Source organism: Ornithorhynchus anatinus, chromosome 2 (genome assembly GCF_004115215.2).
Source record: "Ornithorhynchus anatinus isolate Pmale09 chromosome 2, mOrnAna1.pri.v4, whole genome shotgun sequence".
Classification (NCBI taxonomy): Eukaryota; Metazoa; Chordata; class Mammalia; order Monotremata; family Ornithorhynchidae; genus Ornithorhynchus; species Ornithorhynchus anatinus.
Window position 1 is genome coordinate 152,421,868 of NC_041729.1, and position 24,204 is coordinate 152,446,071.

Here is a 24,204-nt window from a genome sequence, read left to right on the forward strand (position 1 = left end):
TATCTCAAAGGATATACAAGATTGTCTTTCAGCAAATGTCAGGCAATTCAATTATTTTTTTTCCCATTTGGAGAGATTCCTAAGATTGGAGAATTCTCACCTCGGAAGTTATCCGTCTGCATGTCATTTTAAAATTGAATAAAAAATTCATATTGTCGATATAAAAATGCTTCAAAAGGTTCTTTACTGTACACCAGTCACCTCGACAAATGATCGGAACTTATGTCGCCAAATTTTTTTAGATACACATTCTTAATTTCCCAATATCTTCCACCCCATTTCCTATTTTTTGCACAAAGGTTTCTCTAGCACCAGAATCACAGTCATAGCCCTTGAATACGGGAATTTCAATAACTTGGCGCTTGCTTCAGAGTACTAGTGTAAATGAAACAACAGATGTGCTCAACTGTGGGCGTAGGGCTGGACATTTGTAGGCCTTTAAAAAGACTCTGCTCTCGAATTTATCTTAATAGTTCCTGAACTCTGAAGGGGTCCAGTCCTTCGATGAACCGTGAGCAAGTTAAACATGCTGTTTTAGAGAAAGACCTGGCTCTTTGACAGATTTCCTCTGTCAAGGCCGACAAAGAGGGGCCCTAACCACACAGCATAAGGTACTTTCCTCCAAGAACCACATAATCACACCTGCTGTGGGGTGCAAGAACTGTGCTTTATGATATAGCTGCAGTCGCCTATTTGGAAGTGTCTGCTTCACTCCTCCAAACCCAGCACATTTTACCAACTCCTCATTGCTTCTTCTCTATAGTTTTCACTGTTGACTGCCTGTCCTCTTTGCTCCCAGCGTTTGCTACCTAAGCGAAGGCAGGGATGGAGAGGGAAAAGAACAGGTGACCCGAGTTGGCAGCAGGGCCCCTAAAAAGGAAGTGTGGGAAGTATCCTAGAAATGATCAACCCCCACTAATAACAGTTGTGGCATTTGTTAAGTGCTTACTATGTGCCGAGCACTGTACTAAGCGCTGGGGTAGATCCAAGATAATCAGGTCCCACGTGAGGCTTCCAGTCTAAATGAGAGAGAGAGAGAACAGGCATTGAATCCCCAATTTTATAGATGAGGGAACTGAGGCATAGCAGTGAAGCGACTTGACCAAGGTCACACGTCAGCCAAGTGGCCGGAACTAGAACCCAGGTCCTCTGACTCATTCAATCGTATTTATTGGGCACTTACCGTGTGCAAAGCACCGTACTAAGCTCTTGGAAGGATAGGCTTGTGCTCTTTCCATTAGGCCACCCTGCTTGACCTCTGTCACCTGAGCCAGGCGAGGGGCTTGCCAGTACTGAGGGACCTTTTGCTGAGGCAATGGCCAGTTTTGACACTGTTTTCTCATAGATCAAGGTAAATATTGGTACATGACTGGAAAATAAACTATTACTCTTGGAGAAAAGAATAGAATTTTAAGGTCCTTTAGGCTCTTTGTGGGCAGGGAACATGTCTACTGACTCTGTTGTATGGTACTCTCCCAAGCGCTTAGTACGGCACACAGTAAGCATTCTATAAATACCACTAATCGATTAAAAACATTTGGAGATGTAGAGAAGAAAAGGTGGCAATACTATCTCTGAGCAGAACTCTAACTTCAATGATTGATATAGCTTGAACTGAGAATTTATAAATTCTAAATCTTTACTGAAATCTTTGAAATATAGTAGTTCAAGGAACTTCCAATTTGAAAATGGATGTCCTTTAAAAGACTGTACTGTGCTTATACTTCGTGAAAACCTGTTTTACTTGCAGCTATAAAGGACTGCAGTTTTATAGAGGTTTGCAAACTAACTTTTGAATTACCGGCTGTAAAATACCCATTACTGTCTCCTTTGTGCTATCTTTGGAAAAGGAGGTTTTTCCTCACTTTTCCATCTTTGATCCCTGCATTTTTCTAATAAACTAGACCTTTTAAACATGTCCACAATTATGATAAGCCCTCTTTGCACCTCACTATAAGCAACATTACAAATTAACCCTTCAATTCCTTAATAAAACACAGATTGATTCCTTTACCTCATCTACAGATACTAATATCTAGGCTATTTTTACTGTTCTGTTCTCTCCCTCCTTCTTAAACTGTGAGCCTCAGTTTGGACAGGGACTGAATCCAAACTGATGATCTAATTTTGTTATTTAAGCATTTACTATGCGTCAGGCACTGTACTAAGAGCTGGGGTGGATACAAGCAAGCTGGGTTGGACACAGTCCCTGTCCCACGTGGGGCTCACAGTCTCAATCCCCATTTTACAGATGAGGGAACTGAGGCCCAGAGAAGTGAAGTGACTTTCCCAAAGTCATACAGCAGACAAAAGGCAGAGCTGGGATTAGAACCCAGATCCTTCTAACTCCTGGCCCGTGCTCTATTCACTAGGCCATGCTGCTCCTAGCTCCCCCACTGCTCAGTACAGTGTTTGGCACATAGTAAAGGCTTAACAAATACTGCTATTATTTTTACACCTATAGACATATGGTCGACTTAATTTTGGTTCAGAGGAGAAAAGGACAGTAACTAAACACCGCCTAGCTAATGCTTTACGAAAGGCTGGATGATTACAGATATCACTTAATTTGGGTTTCGACACTGTGGGAAGGAAGAGAAAGTTATACAAAAAAATATTTAAGGTATCTTAAAAGTCCAGAAAGCCAAACCAGCAAAGACAATGAAGCCGCTTTTCTATTTTTGGAGAACGCAACCCTTAATTCCTGAAGCAAATCTGTTTTTGTCATTATAACCGAGTCCCTCGCTGAACATACTTAAGTGTTTGACGGGGGATGAAGTTTTAAAAAGATCGGTCACCTTTCAGTGATCACGACAGATTATGCCCCTGGTAAAGGAAGAGGAAATTCTACAATTCCTCAGTCTGGAGCTGGGAAAAGAAGATTATTATTAAAGGCCCCACAAAAAGGCAAATTCTCCAACTCTTGGAATCACTGCCTTCCCCAAATCAAGTCCTGACTTCCTAAACCAGATGGCAACAGGGTGGTCAAGGGGCTTCGGCCATTTTCTCTTGACCACTCCCCTCCCAAATTACCATTCATTGATAATTGCATACAAACAATATATGCTTTTTGTTCATCACTGCTTTTTGTTTTTCAAAAAAGTCTTATCTTTGATAGAACCGAGATTTTAATTGTTAGAAGTTATTCTTATAATACATGATTATTTCCTTAATGAAGTTCTTCCAGGACAGACCTAACAATTTCATCTAACCTGCCTTTACCTAATCAACTGCAACCAATTTAAATAAATTGGAGAAAGAGTCAGAATTCCTAAACCACATCCAATTGCATACACATGTGATGCGAAAGCGCAGCATTTATAAACGTTTCCACAAACTGTAAATTGCACTCATTTGAAATGTACATATCAAAAAGGTACATGAATTCAAAAACATCCGCTCAGAATATTTTTTTTTGCAATTATAGCACAGGTAAAATAGTAGACAGACGAAAGGAACTATTTCTGAGTGCCATTCAAAGCTACGTCTAAAATGCAAGAATTCATTTGATTTTCCTGACTCTCCCTGTGAAGGCACTAATTGACTGCATTCAAACCTAACTATACTCTTCTTCAAAACTCTGAAATTTAGTTTTTATCAAAAGTGCAGCAGGGAATCAGTTGAGCAGATAATATATTGACCAGTCCCTGCTGGGTCAGGTACCACATGCGTCCGATTTGATAATCTTGTATCTCCCCAAGTTAACCGTATTTATTGAGCGCTTACTGTGCACAGAGCACTGTACCTAAGCACTTGGGAAGAGTACACTGTAATGACAGACACATTCCCTGCCCACAGTGAGCTTACAGTCACCAGCGCTTAACAATCACAGCTTAATAAATGACACAATTATTTTCCTAATGACCAGTTACAAAAGTTTAGTGAGAATTTTCTCTTATTCCTTCACAGACATCTGGATTGGGAACACGAAGCAGCACTTAACATTCAAAACTGAAAATAATTTGAGCCTGTAATAAAAAGTTGGGGTGTAGATAGATGTAGTTTAATACCCAAGACCAGAACTATGCCAGGCCCACTGGCACCAAAAAAATCCTCGTCTCAGGATGCAAGATGGACAAAACAAATCTGAAGTTGAGGATTAATGATCCAGAGTGGAAGAGAGAGATTTTAGAAAGCAGAAGAAAATCACAAATGGAACCGTTGACATAGAAAGTACAGAGATAATACTTTCGTAGAAGGGATGCAAATCTTTATTGTATTAATTTGGGCAGAAGGGTGGGGGCGGTTTTCTACGGGTTTGTCATTTGGGGGACGCGAGCTCAAACACTTCAAACATTTCACGTAAGCTCCATCGCGATCAGAACGCTGATTCTCAGCAATCACAGTGACTCCGTAAGACTTCTTTTTTTTTTTTTTTTTTTTAAACAAAGTATACCTTCTGGAATGGCAATTTTGATACACTGTAGTGTGCTTTTAATCTGGAAAATGCTGAAAAACACCTATGACTGAACAATTGTGTTACTAAGGTGGCAGGCTGTTCTACCAGTGATTCTTCCTCATGGAATGTAATGCTACAACTCAGATGGGGTAGTTTTATGTCAAGTCAACTTTTGTCCCCAAGAAACAAAAATCAGAATACAGTCTTTGATGTGCATGAATGAACAGTGCAGTGATGCCATAAGGGATATGGCACCTTAATAGAAATGTGATTATACGCTCATCTGTAAACAAACAAAACTCCCCTACACAATTATCTTTTAAATTCAATCCAAAAGCAATTCGTTTATCCGGTGGGTCATTCTCACAAAAGGTGCACTTAAATAGCTTCAGCAAATCATGTACTGCTTGAAACTTTCAGGTGAATCGAGGGTTTCCTTTTGCGGGCTATGGAATTTGGGCTTTTAATATTCTTCTTAAACAGTATAAGGGATGTCTAAACCCAGGAGTTCCCACTGCTAGCTCACCTCAGTTGATGAAGAAAACTAACCTAGTGGACAAGCATGGCTCTTGCTGCAGATCACATGTGACGGAGTGTTCTTAGTCCTTCTAAATTTCAAGTACTGAAGAGTTAGGCTCAAAATATTTGTTTAGACAGCCCAGGACAGCAAAACGCAGATAAATGGTTTATAGCCAAGCAGACCATTTTTCATTTTGATTTGCTTTTTAAAAAGCAGTATTTAAAGCGAGGCTCAAAAAGAAAATGCTTGCATTAGGCAAGTATATAACCAGAAGAGAATATATCTTTTTTTTTTTTTAAAAGGTGAGGAACTTATCCTGTGTTTGTACATTTTATTGACAAGGCGTGACCCTTAAAGTCCAAGAGGCGGGAAAGAGAGGATTCTTAATGACTTCTGCTCCCCGCTCCCAGAAGGCTTGGGAACACTACATTTTCAATGTGGAAAATAAGCTGACAATTGCACTAAACACTGCTAATTGCCAGGTTTTATATTATTTCTAGTTTTTGCTTGAAAACCACGGCATGGCCTATTAGGTGCTAAAAAAGAAAGCAAAGCACACTATTTTTTGAGGCTGATAAAAATGATTTTTTTTTTTTTTTTAACTTGGACCTCTAAACTAGCTAGCTTTGGGCCCAATAGTAAAAACTGTGAGAATCATGGAAATCATCAAGGAGATTCTGAAAAAGGAGCGGGTGAAAGGGTTCCATGTTCTACCCAATAATGTGCTAAAAAGTCAATGTCACTAACTTACATTTCATTTGGTTGCAACTGAAAAACAGTAGGAATCAAAGTTCTTCCATACACGACTTTAAAAACACATCATCAGCTAGAAGTCCTATTAAAAAAGATTACAAGTTGTTTTTTTTTGTTTTGTTTTTCTAACAGACATCGATGTGGAATGATTTCGGTTCTTCGGTACTCAAAGCTGGATTGTTTGTCACCTAGTCCCGGGAAGTTTAACGTTACCAGCCCCCGGAACGGCTTTTAATCCGTGGTGGCTTCGGCTTCTGCTGGTCCCCTGATTAATCTTCGGATGCCTCTCTTCCCCGCAGGACCTCTGGGCTTAGCAAAACTTTGCTTATGTGCGTGCTGCTTCGGGTGAACTTCTTCGTAAAGAAAATCTGCAGTCAGTTCCTCCCCATTATCGATTTCAATCTGCCAAGAAGAAGAGGGTTAGCAATCATGCTAATTGACTTCACTTGGGAAAGCCTTTTAATTTATTCAACAGCAAAAACAAGTGTCAGGTAACATTAGGATACAAGATATTCAGAGTCCCAAGTCCACGCCTCTAGGCCACGGAGCACGCCGAGTGATGGTTTTATTCCTGAAATGACTATGAATGCAAAGTCTGTAATGTCCTCTTTATGTACACATTTTGTACATAGGTACCAATAAATGCGCGGTATACATTTTATGGAAGCGGTTGAGAAGTTTTGTGACGACAGCTTAGCGTTTGGAAGAATGAGTTCACCTTTTCTCTATTGTTCTTCTTGCTGGAAAATAATGGGCAATCCATGTTTCTGTTGTGGTTTCCACAGGCTACATCTCATCAGGGCAGGGAATGTCTCTGTTCATTGTTGTACTGTGCTTTCCCAGGCATTTAGGACAGTGGTCTGCACACAGTAAGTGCTCGATAAATACGACTGAATGAATTATAATGTATCATGACTCAGGCCACCTTAAAGGCAAAGAGAAGGGGCAAAATCTCATCGAGACTGTCAGGGGTTCTCGGCTTTCAAGGACTAAGTGAGAGTTGCCTCAATCGTCCCTTTATCACCCTTTATCAACCTGACTGCAAGCTCCTTGAGGGAAGGCTCCGTGGTTTTTGCTTCTATCCTCCCAAGTAAAATGTTCTGTCACAGCGAGCACTCCGACTGATTCATCGGGGCTAGGGCCAAAATTAATTGGGGCTAGGACCACCTAGAAGACACCTTCCACGATCTGCTGCTGCTGCTACAGGCACTCAGTATGGTCCTCCCAAGGTTCAAGAGAACAAAGAACAGATGAAAATTAATTATGGCACTTATGCACTTACTATATGCCAAGCACTGTGCTAAAAGCTAGAGCTGATACACTAAAGTCAGATCAGGCCACTCCCTGCCCTACACGGGACTCAGTCTGAGAGGAACACGAAACAGGTCCTTTTTCTTAATTGCTTAATTTCTCTAAATTTTTTAGAGAAATTTTTTTTACAGATGAAGAAATTTTTAGAGATGAAGAAATTGAGACCGAGAAATTAAGCAATTTCCCCTAAATCACTGACACAGCAGGCATGCGTGCCAAGACAGGACTAGAACTCGGGTCTCTTGACTTCATTCATTCGATCGTATTTAGTGAGCACTTACTGTGTGCAGAGCACTATGCTAAGCGCTTAGCACCATACTAAGCGCTTGACTTCTCGCCTCATCCTCTTTCCACAAGGCCATTTGGGGGACAGAGGTGTTGGGCCTTAACCCTAAGGGCGTCTGATATCAGCAGGGGAGTGACTCATCTGGGGTCCAGTTTTGGGGACTGGGAATTTAGGAGATTGTCCTCCCTGACCTTCAGACCTCTGACAAGGAAGATCCAGGTGACAGGAGGAGGATTTCAGAGAAAAATGCAAGTTCTCAAAATTATAAATCACAGTACGAGCTTCATTTGAAAGTGTAAGTTAGAAAGTCAGAAGAGCTTTTAGAGGGCGCAGTATGCCTACCTTTCTAATTATTTCCATCTGCAGTTTTCTTTCCACAATTTCTAGCAGAGGGCTTTTGCAGCTGGAATACAGCATTCGTTCTCTTATGCTGCACGTGTACCCGGGCATCGAGTAAATAAAAACTGCAATATAAGATATGTATCTGAAATTTGGCAACATTTAATAATAATCTTAACAAGAAAAGCAGAAACACGAACAAAATTGTGACCAAAAAGTGCTAAAAATGCATTGTAGCGATGCTACACACATGGGTAGACCTACACATTCATACGTACACCGATACAAACACTCAAATAGCATATTTTTCACTTTCAAACACAGATCGAATGGAGTAGGGAGGGGAGAAAGAGAGCGAAGCAGGAAACTAAAACCTTAACGCAATCAAGGCCTTGGAGGAGAAGTGGAATCGTCCAACAGCCACCGCTCCTCCCAAACCTCACATTTTACCCAAATCACGTAGTCGCGTGAATGTTCATTTTACGAGTGGCAAACAAACACTAGGACTTTTGGCAGACATGTGCCTCTGCAAGTCTAATAGTCCACGGCAGAGGCAGGTGCCATCAAAAACGGGACAGAAACCTCAGCCACTCACCTAGAAAATGTTCGCTGGGATTCTAGAAACCTACTAAGCAAGCCAATTACTGCGACAACTCTGGGCAAAAGATGGTTGCTAGCCCCTCAAAGAAAGTCTAAGCAATCTAATAGCAAATTTCCCCAAAAGACGAGAAATATCGTGTACCTATAGACTCCAGATAGTCTCCTTCGTGGGAATGCTTATACAAGAAGAAATGATAGCGGGCTGAATCCTTTGGAATCCGGTTTGGCAAGTCTTTAAGCTCCGTATTTGTCGTGTTGGCCAAAATGATGATCTCATTTTTTATATCTACTTCCTTTCGATAAGAGACAAAGTAGAATCATTAATCCACAGACAGGGAAGGCAGAAAGGAGTTGCAGTTTAAGAACATACAACTGACTCGAAACTACCAGCAAATCCTTTAAAACAGAACACTGGGATTTCAAATAGTTGCTCTACTTCCACCTACCAACTGCACATAGTTGAGCTGCTTATTGTTCAATTTTTCCAAAGCCTCAAGAGCGTCTCTTGAAATTGGAAATGCTACTCCTTGTAGTGTCTGATGCTTAGTGTCTACGCCAATGTCAGTCTGTACCTGAAAAGAATAAACAGATTTAGAATACTTATATCTTTCCGAGAGCTACGTTACACAGGCCCGACGATAAGAAAACTTCCATAAAGTAAACGTCTAGAGTGGGAGGGATGTGTCCACGTGTCCGTGGCGTCGCTACGGGTCGACACGACTCGACGGCGTAAGACAACAACAAGAAGCCTGGAAGCGCCGAGCGTTTAATACGGTGCTCTGGACATAATAAGCACTCGATACATATCACTGATGATGATGATAAGCGCCTTGTGGGCAGGGGATGGGTCTACCAACTTTACTGCACTCTTCCGTCCCTAGCACCTAGGACGGTGCTCAGCACACAGTAAGTGCTCTGTAAAGGTCATTCACTGACCACGATTGACCTTTTTTCCAAAGAAACTAATGACAAGTTACTAAACCCCTAACAGATTGTGAACATAAAAAAAAAAAAGAAAGGAAATTATCCAGTGTCATTTCTCTGCTTTAGGTTTCATTTCACCATCACACAAAAATACATGACATCTTTCAGAAAGCGGGGGAGTGTGAATCCTTGTCTTTTATGAAGCAAGAAACATAACCAGAACTGGAAAAAAAAATACAATTATTTAGCTCCTTAATGCACAAACGCTAGATTTTTTTAGGGTATAAAGAGTAGCTAACAGTAACAATTTCAGCTAAATCTAAATTACTCCTCCTTTTGGGCAACGTTACATACGCAGTTTAAAAATGGTCCGACACACGTACAATGCAGCAGCACAAACAGCATGCACTGAATAAAAGGTAATACAAGCAAGTATACCAAGACACACCACAGCTGAACAAGTCATCACTGCAGAAATTCCAAACTTAAAATATTCTTTTTTCAAATATAAGGTTGGTAAAGTCACGTATTGCGTTGGGAGGGGCGGGGGGTGGAACACACCAATCTTCAGAAAAGTTTAAGAACGCTTACATTACACTGTGCTCTTATACCACAGCAGGGGCTTCGGATTGTTACATTTTTCCAGAAAATAAGAACTCGAGACAGCTCTTAAAGAACGAGGGCTCATGGTTGCCGAATGGCAACGAAGAGACCGAATATCAGGTTAACAAAACGAATGGAGCTTCTACAGCATAAATGATATTGGAATGAAGACATTATAGAACATATGCGTATGCATACCACATTACGGTCCTCTGGGTTCTGATTGCAGAAAATAAAACAAACTGTCTATCAAGCTCAGAAATAATCAACATCACGAGAAATCCTGCACGATCAACTGGGGTTACGTACGTCATGTGTTATTTATCCTCACTAGCAATGATACGGAATCATATTTCAACCACTGTCTGGGCCACTACACAACCAGGTTATTATCCTATCACGCTAATAGCTAAAGAGGGGAGCGGAACCACGCTATTTGCTTCGTGAACAGTCTCAGAAAATGTTCTACTTATTTAGGCCCTTGGATTTAGTAAAAATTACACCTCCCCACTGCCATTCTGGATAGTCACGACTATTCAGACTATTAGGGGGAGAACGGCTCGGTAGACCTTCAAGCAACAGGTCTGAGAAGCTGACCTCCAGAGATTGGATCGGAAACTACAGCAGCCTCCGGCAGCTATTTTGACTGATGTTCATTTTGCAAATCCTTTTTGCAATCACTAAAAGACACAATAGCTTCGGGTAAATGATCCCGCCACTTAGGCTACAACGGTCTGTCTAGATTCCCTCTAAGGAATCACGGTGCAATATGAAAAGCAAATTTACTTCCGACTGAAAGAGTTTCGATTCGGAAACTCATATCCCTTGGAGATCAGAAAGGAGTTCAGCAGAACAATTTGTGGCAGATTAGACTGATGCCTTTTTGTGGGGGGAGGGAAATTACCTTTTAAATAAGTTGTTTCCACTAAAATCCCGAATTGTATCATTACTTCAGATATGGATGGTTGAAATCTAGAATCTAACTCCCAAGATACACGGAAAAACAGATTCCCCAAAGGCTCCACCCCTCAGCCCTCCCTCCCCACATCAATTCCCAGGCTGCATGAGATACCTCCTTAATTTTAATTTGTCGTAGCTCTTCCTCAGCGGCAGTCAGTGGGGCAGGAGAGGACTGGGATAGCAAATATTTTCTATATCCGTTTAACGAAATATCGTCCTGCAAACACGAAATCAGGCGTTAACGACAGCGAGTCTTTAAAACTAACAACCACAATAAGTGTGGTATTTGCTAAGTGCTTGCTATGTGCCAAGCACTGTACTAAGTGCTGGGATAGATGACGAGATAATCGGGTCCCGCATAGGGTGCAAAGTCTAAGCGGGAGGGAGAACAGGTATTGAATCTCCATTTTGCTGATGAGGAAACTGAGGCACAGGGAAGTTGAGTGACTTGCCCATGATCACAACGGTGATCACAGACAAGATCACAGGCAAGTGGCGGAGCCAGAAATTGAACCCACTTCCTTCGGACCCCTGGGCATGTGCTCTGTCCGCTGCTGTGCGTCTTTGGGCAAGTCACTTAACTTCTCTGTGCCTCAGTTACCTCATCTGTAAAATGGGGATTAAGACTGTGAGGCCCACGTGGGACAACCTGATTACTCCAGTGCTTAGAACAGTGCTTGGCACATCCTCGATTAGACTGTGAGCCCATCATTGGGCAGGGACTGTCTCTATCTGTTGCTTAATTGTACATTCCAAGCGCTTAGTACAGTGCTCTGCACATAGTAAGCGCTCAATAAACACTGTTGAATGAATCGTAAGCGCTTAACAAATGCCATTATTCTACATCTCATAAGAACGTGCTTCTAAAATTTAAGTGAAATGTAGATTCATTTTTAAAATAACATTTTCTGTGGAACATGAGAGCAAATGATTCTTTTTCTGAATTCAAATCAAAACGAAGAGTTCAATTAGACACATCCAAGAAAATCTATGTAATTATTAGACGTACATCACTTCAGAGTTCAAACATAAAATTCTGTACCTTTACGGTTCCAAACACTTCATCTTTAATATGGCCTCCTCCAAACTCCTTTTTCAGGGTGGCTCGTGTCGCTGCATACAACATTTTCTGACGAACCTGTTATTGGAAGGAAGCTGACTTTGAATTTTTGTATTTGAGTGTACCAGGTTGCAGAAGCTTCTACCGTGAACACACCCTTGAAACTCATAAACTTAAATCCTTAAGAAAAAAATATAAACAGCCGATCTAGACGCTGAATATTATCTACAGAAATCGACTTGAACAGCAATTAATCTTAGTGTCGTAGTGTGCAAAAGCGCTAAACAAGATAAATTAGGATTACATTTTACATTGGTTTTCTCAATTGGATTATTGCTAATATCAATGCAGTTTTTCCCCAACCACTATTTTGCAATATATCGTTCAGTTAGTCTGAGTAAACACTGCAGTAACTAAAGAGAAAATTTAAAAATATCTGCTAGTGTTTATCTTGCACAAAAAAATGCATAACTTTCTGGCCATGTAAAAAAATTATTTCATAAATCTGAGTGTTGGTTTCATTTTCCTTTTCAGCTAACAGAGTTGAGACTTGTGAGCTAGTGAGCCTTTTCAAAAGTCATCTAGATCACTAAGCATGATTCCGACTCTTGTATATTTGGCGACAAAATAAATCTTATATAACAGTGTTGCACTGCTACTGGGTAATTAACTGGTTATCAGAAAATGCTGTTTTGCCAAGCAATTTCTTCAAACACCTGCTCTGAATCGAGCATTAACATCCTTATTCGACACTTCCCAATTTTTTTAAACGCATCATACATTTTAATATTGCATACTGAATATTGAACAAAGTACCTCCTTCCACCTGCAAGACCCCATGAATTTATCTTAATATTTTGCCCTCCTCCAAACTCTGTATCGACTAGTCTATCGCTTGCTAGTTGGGGATGGAGACCACCAAGGAACACTAAGGTATTTTAAGTCTCTCCATTTTGGAATTTTAAAGGTAAAAGAAAACCAACAAATAAACCTACATGAGAGTGATCCGGTGACCAGGCGATGAAGACCCATTCGTATCCTTGGGCGTTTTGAGAATCTAGCCTGTACAGTATGTAGCAAGGTTGCTTGTCTTCTAGCAGGGGTAGAACGAAGGCATCGTAATCCTTCTCCCAGGATTCGGCGGGCTCACTGGAAGATCCAACTACAAGTTGCTCTATAATGAATAATCCCATCATGAGTGTTCCCAACTCCAAGCGGCGTAGTTGAAAGCCATCTAGTCTAATAGGTATTTCTCTAAGTATTGCCCAGTCACTAACATTCACCAGTTGAGAAACAAAAAGGAAGTGAGCCCCTTCTAGCCAGTAAGGTCATTGTGAGCAGGAACCCAACTGTTATATTGTACTCTCCCAAGACCTCTGTAGAGTGGTCTGCACCCAGTAGGCGCTCAATAAATACGATTGCTTGATTGATTCTTAAAAGACTACATTTCTTGTGCATGTGACTGCCTTAGCGACTAAAGCGAAGTTGAGGGGATCCACCGGATTTGACTGGCACCAACGGGACCTGGCCTGTTAGTCAATGCGATCAGTCAATCGCATTAGTTGAGCGCTTACTGTGTGCAGAACACTGCACTAAGCACTTGGGAGAGTACAAGAGAACACTAAACAGACACGGTTCCTGCTTACAGTCGAGTGGGAGAGACAGACATTAATTGTCAGCGAGCTAACCATTGGGGGATTAGTACTATGACTTTTGAACCCTTTGGTGAATGATAAATTGGCGGTCCTGAGAGGTGGAGAGTCTAGGCTGCGATTTTATTCATTCATTCATTCAATAGTATTTCTTGAGCGCTTACTATGTGCAGAGCACTGTACTAAGCGCTTGGAATGAACAAGTCGGCAACAGATAGAGACAGTCCCTGCCGTTTGATGGGCTTACAGTCTAATCGGGGGAGACGGACAGACAAGAACGATGGCAATAAATAGAGTCGAGGGGAAGAACATCTCGTAAAAACAATGGCAACAGAATCGAGGCGATGTACATTTCATTAACAAAATAAATAGGGTAATAAATATATACAGTTGAGCAGACGAGTACAGTGCTGAGGGGATGGGAAGGGAGAGGAGAAGGAGCAGAGGGAAATGGGGGGAAAAGAGGGTTAAGCTGCAGAGAGGGGGTGGTAGAAGGAGTAGAGGGAGAAGAGGAGCTCAGTCTGGGAAGGCCTCTTGGAGGAGGTGAGTTTTAAGTAGGGTTTTGAAGAGGGGAAGGGAATCAGTTTGGCGGAGGTGAGGAGGGAGGGCGTTCCAGGACCGCGGGAGGACGTGGCCCGGGGGTCGACGGCGGGATAGGCGAGACCGAGGGACGGCGAGGAGGTGGGCGGCAGAGGAGCGGAGCGTGCGGGGTGGGCGGTAGAAAGAGAGAAGGGAGGAGAGGTAGGAAGGGGCAAGGTGATGGAGAGCCTTGAAGCCTAGAGTGAGGAGTTTTTGTTTGGAGTGGAGGTCGATAGGCAACCACTGGAGTTGTTTAAGAAGGGGAGTGACATGCCCAGATCGTTTCTGCAGGAAGATGAGCCGGGCAGCGGAGTGAAGAATAGACCGGAGCGGGGCGAGAGAGGAGGAAGGGAGATCAGAGAGAAGGCTGACACAGTAGTCTAGCTGGGATATAACAAGAGCCCGTAGCAGTAAGGTAGCCGTTTGGGTGGAGAGGAAAGGGCGGATCTTGGCGATATTGTAAAGGTGAAACCGGCATTCTAGGGTATAGTTTCTATCTGGCTAGGAAATTGGCCTGACTGACAGCTAGCAGGGAAAAATGGACAGCCCTGCCTTCCGGGGCCCCTCTGTGAGTGGCCAGTCTGAACATCCTATGGGTCCCGAGCATGGTGAACTCAATCAGGTTGGCATCCAGGCGGGCTCAGGCCAAGAGCGGCTGGCTCTCTCGCCACCGCTGCCGGTAGACCGACGCATCGGCCCCACAGTGGCCTCCACGAGTCAGGAAGAGGAGATTTCTAATTTGACAAAGACCCGGCAGGGGAAGGGACTCAGGTAGCATCTGGTCCGCGAATGCCCGGCTGTGCAGAGCTCTAAAATTCCTCCATTTCCCAAGCTGAAGCTGTGAGGATTGGCGCCATGAAGCCAGAGCTAAGGAGGTGGCAAAGAGTGAAAGGCCATCTTATATACACACACATACACACACACAGTCGATCATAGGAACTTGCTGATATCAGGAGGGTCCTGATGGGAGGTTTGGTGGTGAGACTAGCGTCCTTGTTAACACAGTTCAACTCATTCAATAGTATTTATTGAGCGCTTACTATGCGCAGAGCACTGTACTAAGCGCTTGGAATGTACAATTCGGCAACAGATAGAGACGATCCCTGCCCAAAGACGGTCTCACAGTCTAAATCCTTGCTAAAGTTTGGTAGGCCATTCGTAGAGGCTTGCACTGGAGTGCAGAGGTGATCTTTGGGGGGAGCTTTGGGGGGCAGACTGTTTGGGGTAGGAAGGAAGGAGAAAGGGCAAGGAGAGAGGGAAAGTGCAGAAGAGAAAGAGGATACCTGCCATCCACTGCCCACGGAGAACAGCCTGGCTGGGTAAGGACAGCTGATGCAGGCAAAGCGGCCCGTGACTATCTTTTTTTTAACGGTATTTGTTAGGTGCTTACTATGTGCCAGGCATTGTTCAAACCACTGGGGTAGAAACAAGCCACAGTCCATGGCCCAGAGGGGGCTCACAATGTTATTCTCATTTTGCAGATGAGGTAACTGAGGCACAGGAAGTGAAGTCACTTGCCCAAGGTCACACAGCACACAGGTACCGGAGCGGGATTAGAGCCCGGATCCTTCCGACTGCCAGGCCCGTGCTCTAACCCCTGGACCAGGTTACTCTACCCAGGGAAGGAGCAGAAAAAACCGTTGACGACGGCCTTTGGGGGTTCACAGAGCCCTCCGGCAGCAGCTCTAGACAGTCGTCTTTCACCTGCGCGTCACCAGAGCCTTTCAGCAGATCCTGTGGGTGGCCGGCAGACGAAGTGACCGTCCGGCTCGTCCTCCCTCACGGGGCTCGGGCGCCGAGGGAAATCTCTGGCCCGGCCCCGGAGTGGTGTGAGGAGAAGTGTTGGCAGCGGGGTAGGCCAGGGCCAGGGACGGCCAGCCTCTTTCTGGGGCAGGCGGGTAGGTGCCCCGCCTACCCTGCCCGCAAAGCTGATCCAAGCCCCCTTTGCAATACGCTTGCCTTTGAGGGCAAGCGTCCCCCTTCGCCCCCACGAAGCCGGTCTCCGCTTTGCATCACGGACAGTACTGGCTTGACGGTGCACGAAAACCTTCCTCAGGGCGCTCCCTTTAAAGGGCACAAAAAGAACAGGCTGCTGAAAGGTGGGATTTTTAACAAGATAAATAAGGGACCGCCTTCAGCGTCAGTGTGCGATGGTAACCTTCAACGGCTGCAGCTTCACTGCCAGGATTTAAACAACTAGTTGAACTGTTTATGCGTGAAGGTCTGCACTATTTTAAACATTTAACATCCCAGGCTGGACTTACGAAGGGAACTTTAAATATTTAGAATTACCGAGTGTATGAACTGACAACAGGCGGAGCACAGGGTATAGAACAGCAGGGATGAGAGAGCGGGGGGCGGAAAGCACAAGGGGCTCACCGGGACCGTGTCTTGCAACTCCACTCATCCATTCAATCGTATTTACTGAGCGCTTACCGTGTGCAGAGCACTGTACGGGCTTGTATTGCATTCTCCCAAACACCTGACACCGTGTTCTGCTCTCCCTCCAGACTGTCAGCTCCTTGTGGACACCTTTTAGACTGAGAGCCCGCTGTTGGGCAGGGACCGTCTCTATCCGCTGCCGAACTGTACAATGCAAGTGCTTAGTACAGTGCTCTGCACACAGTAAGCGCTCAAATATGATTGAATTGAACGAATGAACGAATGACAACCAACTCTTTTGTGCTGCACTCTTCCAAGTGTTCAGTACCGTGCTCTGCACAGCGTAAGCGCTCAACAGATATCTTCTACTGCACACAGTAAGTGCTCTCACTGATTACCGCAACATAGGCGAGGCAGGGCCCTGCTCCCAAAAGTCTCCCTCCTCAGAACATTCGCCGGAATAGTGGGGGAAGCACCTGACTCCAAAGAGCCAAAGATCCAGACTTAAGGGACGCTCGCTCGGGGAGACCAGGAACAAGCTGTCTGCAAGCTCTCCAATATGAAACCAAAAACCCGTTGACTCATTTAAATATGTCACATCAAGCCAATGAGGATTTAACACACAAAAGAGCATCTGACCGACAAAATGGAAATGAAAAACGATTCAACTAACCATTTTCGATAGATATTTGTAAAAGTCTGTATTTTCCATTTCTTGCTCTGGCAAAGATCTCCTTAACATCTTCACTGGCTAGATAAAAGAAGATACAATGAACACTAAGAAAGAGATTTTACACACGTAACCCTCATAGACAGTAGCCCCTCATTTCAATTAAAACAAGGATCGGTAATGACTGTATCATGTTTCCACATTCAGAAAATGGTGAACAAATCAAGAATAATGCCATTTAACCACTGCTAGGGTAAGCCCAAACGATTCTCTGGTACACTACCCGCAGAAACACACGGTGACACGGGAGAATCAGGAGTAACGGAAAATGGAAACGGGACCGTAATTTGTCAGTTCTGAGAAGTGCGAAAACATTTTAGCTGAGTTCAGGTCTACTACCTGTACCGTTCCCTCCCAAAGACTTAGTTTAGTGCTCGGCACACAGTAGGTACTCAAATACTGGCGAATGACTGTCAGTGAGAAATCCATATATGACGATCAATTAGAAATAGTTGTTTTGTTGACTGGGACTAAAGTCCTTTATTTCCTGAGAACTCAGCTCCTCTTTCAATTTCTGTGTTCTACCAATAGCCTTACCCTGCCAAAATAGGTGAGTTATTAACCAAGCTCCACTATTAAAATTCATATTAAATGAAATTAAACTTTATGAAAGTAGAGTTTTCTGTGACGCTCCAAGAGAACAATAGAGTACATAAAGAGATATCGTTCGAAGATGACGGGTGAACTCAATCGCCTGCATAAGGAGAAGTACTCAAACATTCAGTTGCACAGCTCACCTACCGTTCGGTCTCCCTGAGCGGACCATAAATAAGACCACGTTAACTTTATTCATCCAGCACCCGGGAGCAATGCTGAATCACCAGCGCTTATTACCAGGGATAATGAATCATGGAATACCTTTTCCTTATGCTTCCCCAAGTGCCTGGTCTAAACGCTAGTGAAACTGAAACTGTTTCCAAGGCCCTTACTAGTGTTATCGGAGAAAAAGGTTTAAACACTCTTAATATTGTCTAAAGTAGCAGGCGCCTAGTACAGCGCTCGGCACCTGCTAAGTGCTCAACAAAGACGACTGAGTCAATTCCCTCTCCACCTTGACCATTTAAAAACGCCTGCCGTCACCGTTCGATAAGCAAAGGATCGTTCCCGTTTCAAGTCGGTGGGGAAGGAGACTGGTTTCCTGGGAGCCGCAGAGCTGGTGTTGCCAGTGCGACGCCATGAGCTCGAGCACTAATCAAACAGTCGGGCAGTAATTGAGAAGCAGCACGGGGTAGTGGAGAGAGCCCGGGCCTAGGGGGGCGGTCAGCAGGTTATGAGTTCTAATCCCACCTCTGCCACCTGCCTGCTGTGGGGCCTTGGGCCAGGCACTGCACTCCTCTGGGCCTCAGTCAAATGGGGACGGAGACTGTGAGCCCCCATGGGGGACAAGGACTGTGTCCAACCGGATGTGCTTGTATAATAATAATGTTGGTATTTGTTGAGCGCTTACTATGTGCCAAACACTGTTCTAAGCGCTGGGGTAGATACAGGGTTATCAGGTTGTCCCAGGTGGGGCTCACAGTCTTCATCCCCATTTTACAGATGAGGGAACTGAGCACAGAGAAGTGAAGTGACTTGCCCAAGATCACACAGCTGACAAGCGGCAGAGCCAGAATTAGAACCCATGACCTCTGACACCCAAGCCCGGGCTCTTACCATTGAGCCACGCTGCTTCTCATAAAGTACAGGCCTGCCACGCAGTAAACGCTTAACGTTTACCATTATTATTATTGTTCTTATTAATCCCCACACACGGACTCTGTATGGATGGACGGGGCTAGCGAGAGGAAGCAGCGTGGCCCAGTGGCAAGAGCCCGGGCTTGGGAGTCACAGGTGGTGGGTTCTAATCCCGGCTCCGCCACTTGTCTGCTGTGTGATGTTGGGCCAGTCGCTTCAGTTGTCTGCCCCTGAGTTTCCTTATCTGTAAACTGGGGAATGAAGACCGTGCGCCCAAGTAAGACAACCTGATGATTTCGTATCTCCCCCAGCGTTTGGAATAGTGCTTAGCACATAGTAAGCGCTTAACAAGTACCGTTATTATAGCTACTGAGTGCTTCCAGTGCTGGATTTTCAAACCAAGAAATCACGGCAGGCAGCTAGGATGGCATACGGACAAACGTCCCACGAGAAGCAGCCCGGCCTAGAAGGAAGGGCTTGGGAGTCAGGGGACGTGGGTTCGTTCTCAGCCCGGCTCCGTCACTTGTCTGCCGAGTGACGCTGGGCAAGTCTTTTCACTTCTCTACGCCTCATTTTCCTCATCTATCAAATGGGGATTAAGGCAGTGAGCCCCACGTGGGCATCCCCTTGCCCCCTCCTACCTCTCCTCCCTTCTCTCTTTCCACCGCCCACCCCGCACGCTCCGCTCTTCTGCCGCCCACCTCCTCACCGTCCCCCGTTCTCACCTATCCCGCCGTCGACCCCCGGGCCACGTCCTCCCGCTGCCCTGGAACGCCCTCCCTCCTCACTTCTGCCAAACTAACTCTCTTCCCCTCTTCAAAACCCTACTTAAAGCTCACCTCCTCCAAGAGGCCTTCCCAGACTGAGCTCCCCTTTTCCCTCTGCTCCCTCTGCTGCCCCTCTACCCCCCCTTCACCTCCCCTCAGCTCAGCCCCCTTCTCCCCCCTTTCCCTCTGCTCCTCCCCCCTCAGCACTGTGCTCATTTGTATATATTTTTATTACCCTATTTATTTTGTTAATGCGATGTCCATCCCCTCGATTCTATTTCTCATGATTAAGTTGGCTTGTTTTTGTCCGTCCGTCTCCCCCGATTAGACTGTAAGCCCGTCAGTGGGCAGGGACTGTTTCTATCTGTTGCCGAATTGTCCATTCCAAGCGCTTAGTACGGTGCTCTGCACATAGTAAGCGCTCAATAAATACGACTGAATGAATTGAATGACCTGATTAGACTGTGCGGTGTTTGTCAGGCGCTTACTATGTGCCAGGCACTGAACCAAGAGCTGCGATGGAGTCAAGCAAATCGGGGTGGACACAGTCCCTGTCCCACACGGGGCTCACAGTCTTCATCCCCATTTTACAGATGAGAAGCAGCGTGGTTTAGTGGAAAGGGCCCGGGGTGGGGAGTCAGAGGATGTGGGTTCTAAATCCACCTCCTGCACCTGTCTGCTGTGTGACCTTGGTCAAGTCACTTCGCTTCTCTGTGTTCCCTCATCTGTAAAATGGAGATTAAAAGCATGAGCCCCAAGTGGGACAACTAGATGACCTTGTACGTACCCCTGCAATTAGAACAGTGTTTGGCACACAGTAAGCACATAACGAACACCATCATTATCATCATTATTATTTTGAGGTCACTGAGGCCCAGAGAAGTGAAGTGCCTTGTCCAAGGTCACACAGCAGAGAATTCATTCATTCATTCAATAGTATTTCTTGAGCGCTTACTATGTGCAGAGCACTGTACTAAGCGCTTGGAGTGAACAAGTCGGCAACAGTTAGAGACAGTCCCTGCCGTTTGATGGGCTTACGGTCTAATCGGGGGAGACGGACCGACGAGAACGATGGCAATGAATAGAGTCAAGGGGAAGAACATCTCGTAAAAACAATGGCAACTAAAGAGAAGCGGCGGCGGAGGTGGGATCAGAACCCAGGTCCTTCTGACTTTCAGGCCCGGACTCTACTCACCAGCCCACTACCCACTAGAAGAGCGCTTAGCACAAAGTAAGGGCTTAACCGCGGACTCGGACTGTGCGTTCCAAGCGCTTAGGACAGTGCTCGGCGCACAGTCAGCGCTCAATAACTAATAACGATGGCATTTAGCGCGGTTCGGTGGCAAGAACGTGGGCTTGCGAGTCAGGTCTTGGGTTCTAACCCTACCTCCGCCCCTTGTCAGCTGGGTGACTCTGGGCAAACCCTTTGACTTCTCTGTGCCTCAGACAAGCAGCGTGGCTCAGTGGAAAGAGCCTGGGCTGGGGAGTCAGAGGTCGTGGGTTCTAATCCCGGCTCTGGCACTTATCAGCCGTGTGACTTTGGGCAAGTCACTTGAGATCTCTGGGCCTCAGTCACCTCATCTGTCAAATGGGGATGAAGACTGTGAGCCCCATGTGGGACAGCTTGATTACTTTGTAACTACCCAGTGCTTAGAACAGTGCTCGGCACCTAGTAAGCGCTTAACAAATACCGACATTATTATTATCTGTCAAATGGGGATGAAGATGGTGAGCGGGATGAAGATGGTGAGCTCCACGTGGGGCAACCTGATGACCTTGCATCCCCCCCTCACGTGTAGAACAGTGTTCGGCACCTAGTAAGCGCTTAACAAATATCACTATTATTCTTTAAGCGCTTACTCTGTGCCGAGCACTGCTCTAAGCGCCGGAGCACTGCCCCGATTAGACTGTGAGCCCGTCGTTGGGCAGGGATGGTCTCTATCTGTTCCCGAATTGTACATTCCAAGCGCTTAGTACAGTGCTCTGCACGTAGTGAGCGCTCAAGACATACGATGGAATGAATGAAATAAATGAACGTTCTAAGCGCGGGTTACGATCGAATCAATGAGCAGAAGGGGCCGAATTACGATCAGGCCACTGTTTCAATAATAATAATAACAACAATATGTGTGAAGCCCTCACTCTGTGCCGAGCACTGTTCTAAGCGCTGGAGCACTGTTCTAAGCGCTGGTTACAACTGAATGAATGAGCAGAAGGGGCAGAATTATGATCAGGCCACCGTTTCAATAATAATGGGGGTGGTATGTGTGAAGCCCTCACTCTGTGCCGAGCACGGCTCTAAGCGCAGGAGCATCGTTCTAAGCGCTGCAGCACTGTTCTGAGCGTTGGTTACGATCGAATCAATGAGCAGAAGGGGCAGAATTATGATCAGGACACGGTTTCAAAAATAACAAGAATAATAATAATAATAATAATGGTGGTATTCTTGAAGCCCTCACTCTGTGCCGAGCACTGCTGTAAGCGCTGGAGCACTGCTGTAAGCGCTGGAGCACTGTTCTAAGCTCTGGAGCACTGCTCTAGGCGCTGGAGCACTGCTGCAAGTGCTGGAGCACTGTTCTAAGCGCTGAAGCACTGCTCTAGGCGCTGGAGCACTGCTGTAAGCGCTGGAGCACTGATCTAAGCTCTGAAGCACTGCTCTAGGCGCTGGAGCACTGCTGTAAGTGCTGGAGCCCTGTTCTAAGCGCTGAAGCACTGCTCTAGGAGCTGGAGCACTGCTGTAAGCGCTGAAGCACTGTTCTAAGCGCTGGAGCATTGTTCTAAGCGCTGGAGCACTGCTCTAGGAGCTGGAGCACTGCTGTAAGCCCTGGAGCACTGTTCTAAGCCCTGGAGCACTGCTGCAAGCGCTGAAGCACTGTTCTAAGCGCTGGAGCACTGCTCTAGGAGCTGGAGCACTCCTCTAGGAGCTGGAGCACTGCTGTAAGCCCTGGAGCACTGTTCTAAGCCCTGGAGCACTGCTGCAAGCGCTGAAGCACTGTTCTAAGCGCTGGAGCACTGCTCTAGGAGCTGGAGCACTCCTCTAGGAGCTGGAGCACTGCTGTAAGCCCTGGAGCACTGTTCTAAGCGCTGGAGCACTGTTCTAAGCGCCGGAGCACGGCTGTAAGCGCTGGCTACGATCGAATGAATGAGCAGAAGGGGCCGAATTCTGATCAGGCCACGGTTGTAATATTAATAAGGGTGGTATCCGTGAAGCCCTCGCTCGGGGCCGCGCACCGCTCGAAGCGCTGCGGAGGGAGGGAGGGAGGGAGGGACGAGGCGCCCCGGCGGTCCCCCGTGGGGCTCACGGGCTCCATCCCCATTCTCCCGATGGGGAAACCGAGGCCCAGAGAAGCGAAAGGACCGGCCCCAGGTCGGCCAGCGGACGAGAGGCGGGATCGGTGGGGGTTGGGGGGGGGGGGGGGGCGCGAGGAGCCCGGCCCGGGGGCAGGCACGCTCTCTAAGTGCGGCCCCGACCGTCCTTCCCCAGCGCTTCGCCCAGGGCTCCGCACGGCGGGAGGGAGGGAGGGAAGGAAGGAAGGAAGAATGGACGGACGGAGGCCAACGAGCCCCGGCGCCGCTCGGCACGGGGAGGCTTGTGGGCGCAGCGCTTAGAGCAGGGGGGATGCGCGGGGGGGAAGGAGGAGGGGAGGAGGAGGCGGAGGCGGCTGTGGGCCCCAGGCCGCGGACCCCGGCGCTCCCTCCCCGCGGGCGCTTACCTTGGATGCCGGTCTGGTGGGACATGGTGGCGGCCGAGGGCCGGAGGGAGGGAGGCAGGGAGGCAGGCAGGCAGGGAGGGAGGGGTGCAGGGCGCCGGGTGCAGCGCGGAGGGCCCGGCCCGGGGCTCCAGGAAGTGGACGCGACGCCCTCCGGACCCGAGCCCCGCCCCCCGCCCGTGACGTCACACGGCCCCGCCCCCTCCTCGGGCCCCGGGCCCCGCCCCCACACGGCGGCGCCGACGGCAACAAGGCTGCGCCCCCACGAAGCGCTCAACCCGCACCCGTCCTTATTATCGCCCTTACCCGGCCCCGCCCCCGTCTGCTCGCCCTCGGCCCCCTGGGGCCTGATCGCGGAGCGATCGGTCAATCAGTCACTCGATCGATCGGCCTATCGATCGATCAGTCAATCGGTCGGTCGATCGGTCGATCCGTCGATCGATCACTCAATCGGTCAGTCGATCAGTCAATCAGTCGGTCGATCAATCAGTCAATCGGTCAATTCAGTCGATCAGTCAATCAGTCGATCAGTCAACCGATCAATCGATCGATCAGTCAATCAATCAGTCAATTAATCGGTCAATCAGTCTGACAATCAGTATTTCGATCAATCAGTCAGTCAATCCATGAAAGGAGCCGTGCCCTCCCTGCTCCCACCACAGAGACTGTTGTCCGTTCCTCCCCGGCTTCAGATTGGAAACATTTTCTGCCTCATCTTCCCTCCTTTTCAGAGTTGAGGCCTCATCTCGGGGACTACTAATACTAATCATTATGACGACAACATTCGTTAAGCGCTCACTAGGTGCCAAGCTCCGTGCTAAGCGCTGGAGAGGATACAAGGTCATCAGGGCGATCCCCGTGGGGCTCATGGTCTTAGCCCCCATTTTTAATACACACATAACAATAATAATAATAATAATAATAATAATAATGGTATTTGTTAAGCACTTACTAT

At 46.4% G+C, this 24,204-nt stretch overlaps 1 protein-coding gene across 2 annotated transcripts; it reads right to left on the reverse strand.

The window, feature by feature from the left end:
* Window positions 1-3,981: 3,981 nt before the first annotated feature.
* Window positions 3,982-23,355, reverse strand: TWF1 (twinfilin actin binding protein 1). Of its 2 annotated transcripts, XM_029057440.2 has the most exons (10): window positions 23,253-23,355; window positions 17,042-17,119; window positions 12,751-12,929; window positions 11,738-11,833; window positions 10,808-10,912; window positions 9,934-9,954; window positions 8,655-8,780; window positions 8,351-8,501; window positions 7,612-7,733; window positions 3,982-6,074 (listed from the first exon to the last, which is right to left on the reverse strand). In XM_029057440.2, the coding sequence occupies exons 1-10, from the start codon at window positions 23,275-23,277 to the stop codon at window positions 5,904-5,906; spliced, it is 1,074 nt and encodes a 357-aa protein (XP_028913273.1). In that variant the 5' UTR covers window positions 23,278-23,355; the 3' UTR covers window positions 3,982-5,903. The 2 variants fall into 2 exon arrangements, with proteins under 2 accessions (XP_028913273.1, XP_003429721.1); XM_003429673.4 differs by lacking the exon at window positions 9,934-9,954 and having other exon boundaries at window positions 23,253-23,354.
* Window positions 23,356-24,204: the final 849 nt, after the last annotated feature.